The sequence below is a fragment of the Aptenodytes forsteri genome, unplaced genomic scaffold, assembly GCF_000699145.1.
Source record: "Aptenodytes forsteri isolate BGI_AS27 unplaced genomic scaffold, ASM69914v1 Scaffold304, whole genome shotgun sequence".
Classification (NCBI taxonomy): Eukaryota; Metazoa; Chordata; class Aves; order Sphenisciformes; family Spheniscidae; genus Aptenodytes; species Aptenodytes forsteri.
In genome coordinates, this window is record NW_008794886.1 from 173,465 (window position 1) to 178,015 (window position 4,551).

The window sequence follows — 4,551 nt, forward strand, 5'->3', positions numbered from 1 at the left end:
TCGCTGCGGAGTGGGGGAACGTGCTCCTCCGTCAGCTCCTTAACACGGGCGCAGCCGCCCCCAGCAGCTCTCCACCTTCGCCCTGACGCTCTACAAGCACCGTGCTCGGGTGGACGGGCAGGCGGTTCTCGTCGGTAAGTGGGGAGTTCCCTGCTTAGGTGTTCCGTGGGCCCTGGGGACAGGGTGGTGCTGGCTATGTGCAGAGAGGGAAACAGCGGCGGTGCTGTTGGCATATGCAGCAGTATATGGACCCAAAAACATGGCAGGGGAGTTCCTTGCGGTGGGCGAGGGGATGCCAAACAGTGGTTTGTAGGCAGGGAAATGGGGGAATGAAGGGATCACAGGATCACAGAATGGTTGAGATTGGAAGGGACCTCTGGAGGTCATCCTGTCCAACCCCCTGTTCAAGCAGGGCCACCTAGAGCCAGTTGCCCAGGACAATGTCTAGATGGCTTTTCAATATCTCCAAGGAGGGAGACTCCGCAACCTCTCTGGGCAGCCTGTGCCAGTGCTCAGTCACCCTTACAGTGGAAAAAGTGTTTCCTGATGTTCAGAGGGAACCTCCTATGTTTCAGTTTGTGCCTGTTGCCTCTAGTCCTGTCGCTGGGCACCACTGAAAAGAGCCTGGCTCTATCTTCTTTACACTGTTCCTTCAGGTATTTATACTCATAGATGAGATCCCCCCTGAGCCATCTCTTTGCTTGGCTAAAGAGTCCCAACCGTCTCAGCCTTTCCTTACATGAGAGATGCTCCAGTCCCTTAATCATCTTCGTGGCTCTTCATTGGAATCTCTCCAATATGTCCATGTCTCTCCTGTACTCAGGAGCCCAGAACTGGACACAGTACTCCAGGTGTGGCCTCACCAGTGCTGAGTAGAGGCGAAGGAATACTTTGCCTAATGCAGCCCAGGATACTAGTAGCCACCTTTGTGGCAAGGGCACATTGCTGGCTCCCAGTCAGCTTGGTGTCAGCCAGGACCCCCAGGGCCTTTTCTGCAAAGCTGCTTTCCAGCTGGGTGGTCCCCAGCATAAACTGGTGCTATGGGGTTGTTCCTCCCCAAGTGGAGGACTTTGCACGTCTCCTTGTTGAACTTCATGAGGTTCCTTGTCAGCCCATTTCTCCAGCCTGTCCAGGTCCCTCTGGATGGCAGCATAACCCTCTGGTGTATCAGCACTTCTCCCAGATTTGTGTCATCTGCAAGCTTGCTGAGGGTGCAATCTGCCCCATCATCCAGATCATTAATGAAGATGTTGAACAGGATCAGACCCAGTATTGACCCCTGGGGTACACTGCTAAGTTACTGGCCTCCAGCTAGACTTCATGCCGCTGATCACCACCATCTTGGCTGGCCATTCAGCCAGTTTTCAATCCACCTCACTGTCTGCTCATCCAGTCCGTGCATCAACAGCTTCTCTATGAGGCTCTTACGGGAGACAGTGCTGAAAGCCTTAATGAAGTCGTAGGTAGACAATAGCCACTACTCTCCCTTCATCTACCAGGCCAGATCACTGTTCACTTATTAGGTTCTTCAGCTATGCCAGTACTTTTACATTTGACTTCCAGGCAAGGGGATATCTAAGTCAAAGATTATCTTTGTTTTTTTCAAGGAATTGAATACCTGTCAAAGTAATTGCTGCAAGAATCCTGATTTAGCTGTGTTAGTCACTGTTAGTCAAAGTGCTTGTTGCTCAGGATGCAGTGTCATGATGGAACTAAGCTAACTAAGATTTAAATTTTATCATGAAGCTAAGCTAGCTGGCCATGAAAGTTGCAGTCCTTTTCCCCTATGTACCACCAGCGTTCACTTATAGGCCTAGTCCTGTCCATCGTCAAGCCAGTTCAGGAAGCTAACCGTGCATATTAACCACTCACAAAATAAGTGAATGGGTTTCTACTCATTTTGCTTCCTAAAACATTTCACCATGGAGACTTATACACACCAGTGCTGGTGAAAGGGGCAGGTGGGAATGCACAGGCAAAGGAAGGAAGAGTAGAGAGTGGGCTTGCTCTTTCTTGCGAGCTAGATATTATATCAGTTTAGCTGCAGTGTGAAACTGTCTTCAGACTCCTTTACTCTGTCAATATAGTAAATGAGTGGTGAAGGGTCTAGAGCACAAGTCTTATGAGGAGTGGCTGCAGGAACTGGGGTTGTTTAGCCTGGAGAAAAGGAGGCTCAGGGGAGACCTTATCGCTCTCTACAACTGCCTGAAAGGAGGTTGTAGCGAGGGGGGATGTTGGTCTCTTCTCCCAAGTAACAAGCAATAGGATGAGAGGAAATGGCCTCAAGTTGCGCCAGGGGAGGTTTAGATTGGACATGAGGAAAAATTTCTTTACTGAAAGAGTGGTTCAACATTGGAACAGACTGCCCAGGGAGTGGTTGAGTCACCATCCCTGGAGGTGTTTAAAAGACATGTAGACGTGGTGCTTAGGGACATGGTTTAGTGGTGGACTTGCCAGTGCTGGGTTAATGGTTGGACTTGATGATCTTAGAGGTCTTTTCCAACCTGAAGAATTCTATGATTCTATGATCTTTAAAGGTCCCTTCCAACACAAACCATTCTGTGATTCTGTGATTCTATTTCTTCTCTCTTTTAGGGTAAACAACCTCACTTTATTCTGCCTTTTCTCATAGGGCATGATTTCTAGATCTTTTGTTATTCTGTATGGTTCTTCTGAATTCTGTTCAGTTGGTTCATGTTTGAAATACATTTTACAAAGATAGAGATGGTTCTTCATAAGAGTCTTATCAGTGTACATCATTACTTTGAGTGAGGAAATGCTGCAATTCTTAAACAACTAGTATCTGTAATATAGTGAAGCATCATCCACCTATTTTGCCAGTTGCATTGTTTCTAACCTGGTTAGTAACAACAGTTTCAATAATAAACTAATGCAGGTAAACTGGGATGGTTTATAATATGGTTCCATGTAAGTTCATAGGGAGAATTAGAAACCATCCTGGGAGGCAAGAAAGATGATGAACTTCAGTGCTTAGCTGAATATGAGCTTCAAAAGAGAGCTGTATTCCAAACAGCTAAGGTGATCTTTGGATATAAAACCAGAATATTAATTTCAGAGATTTTATAGCTATCCCAGATTTGAAACATTACACTAAGACTCCTTTTTGAAACCACTACAGCAAGACTGTGTCTAATTCTTATTTCTGTGATTCAGTAAAAGCACTGAAAAATGGTGGAGGTTTGTGGTAGGTTGACCTTGGCTGACCACCAGGTGCCCGCCAAGCCACTCTATCACTCCCCCTTCTCGACAGGGCAGCGGGAGAATATATGATGAAAAACCTCGTGGGTTGAGGTCAGGACAGGGAGGTTACTTACTGTCCTGGTTACCATCATGGGCAAAACAGACTTGACTTGGAGAAATTAATTCATTCATTGACAATTAATTGTAACAGAGTAGGATAGTGAGAAGTAAAACAAAACTAAAACCACCTTCCCTCCGTCATCCCTCCTTTATTCCCAGGCTCAACTTCACTCCTAAATCTTCCACCTCCTCCTCCCCCTGAGCAGTGCAGGGGAATAGGGAATGGGGATTGCACTCAGTTCATAACACTTTGCCTCTGCAGCTCCTTCTTCCTCACAGTCTTCCCCTGCTCCAGCGTGGGGTCCCTCCCATGGGATACAGTCCTTCACAAAATTCTCCAACTTGGGTCCTTCCCCAGGCTGCAGTTCTTCAAGAACTGCTCCAGCATGGGTACTTTCCATGGGGTACAGTCCTTCAGGAATGGACTGCTCCAGCATGGGTCTCCCATGGGCCACAGATTCTGCCAGAAAACCTGCTCCTGCATGGGCTACTCTCCACAGGCCACAATTCTTGCCAGGAGTCTGCTCCAGTGTGGGCTCTCCATGGGCTGCAGCTTCCTTCAGGGCACATCCACCTGCTGCGGCGTGTGGTCCTCCACAGGCTGTAGTGTGGACATCTACTCCACCATGGTCCTTCGGGTGGAGGACAACTGGACACAGGGGGACCACCTGTGTTACCATGGCCTTCACCACAGGCTGCAGGGGAATCTCTGCTCCGGCGCCTGGAGCACCTCCTCCCTCTCCTTCTTCACTGACCTTGGTGTCTGCAGAGTTGTTTCTCTCACATTTTCTCACTCCCCTCTCTACAGCTGCTGCACAGCGTTTTTTACCCCTTCTTAAATATGTTATCACCAGCGTCGCTGATTGGGTGTGATTTGGCCAGAGGTGGGTCTGTCTTGGAGCTGACTGAAACTGTCACTGCCTGACATGGGGTCAGCTTCTGGTGTCTTCTCACAGAAGCCACCCCTGCAGCACCACCCCCCTTACAAACACCTTGCTACTTAAACCCAATACAAGGTTTCAGAGAAGAGCCATGAGAACAATTGAAAGATCATAGAATAGAATCATAGAATAGTTTGGGTTGGAAGGGACCTCTAAAAGTCATCTAGTCCAACTCCCCTGCCATGGGCAGGGACATCTTCAACTAGATCAGGTTGCTCAGAGCCCCGTCCAACCTGATCCTGAATGTTTCTAGGGATGGGGCATCCACCACCTCTCTGGGCAACCTGTG

At 48.3% G+C, this 4,551-nt stretch overlaps 1 protein-coding gene across 1 annotated transcript in view; it reads left to right on the forward strand.

Moving 5' to 3' along the window:
- Positions 1-43: 43 nt before the first annotated feature.
- Positions 44-4,551, forward strand: part of LOC103895287 (rab-like protein 2A) — a gene marked incomplete at its 5' end in the record, with an annotated part of 14,335 nt that continues 9,827 nt past the window's right edge. Inside the window, one exon of the mRNA XM_009274838.2 lies at positions 44-134. Within this exon, the coding sequence (XP_009273113.1) occupies positions 44-134 (91 nt within the window). The remainder of the gene's footprint in view (positions 135-4,551) is intronic.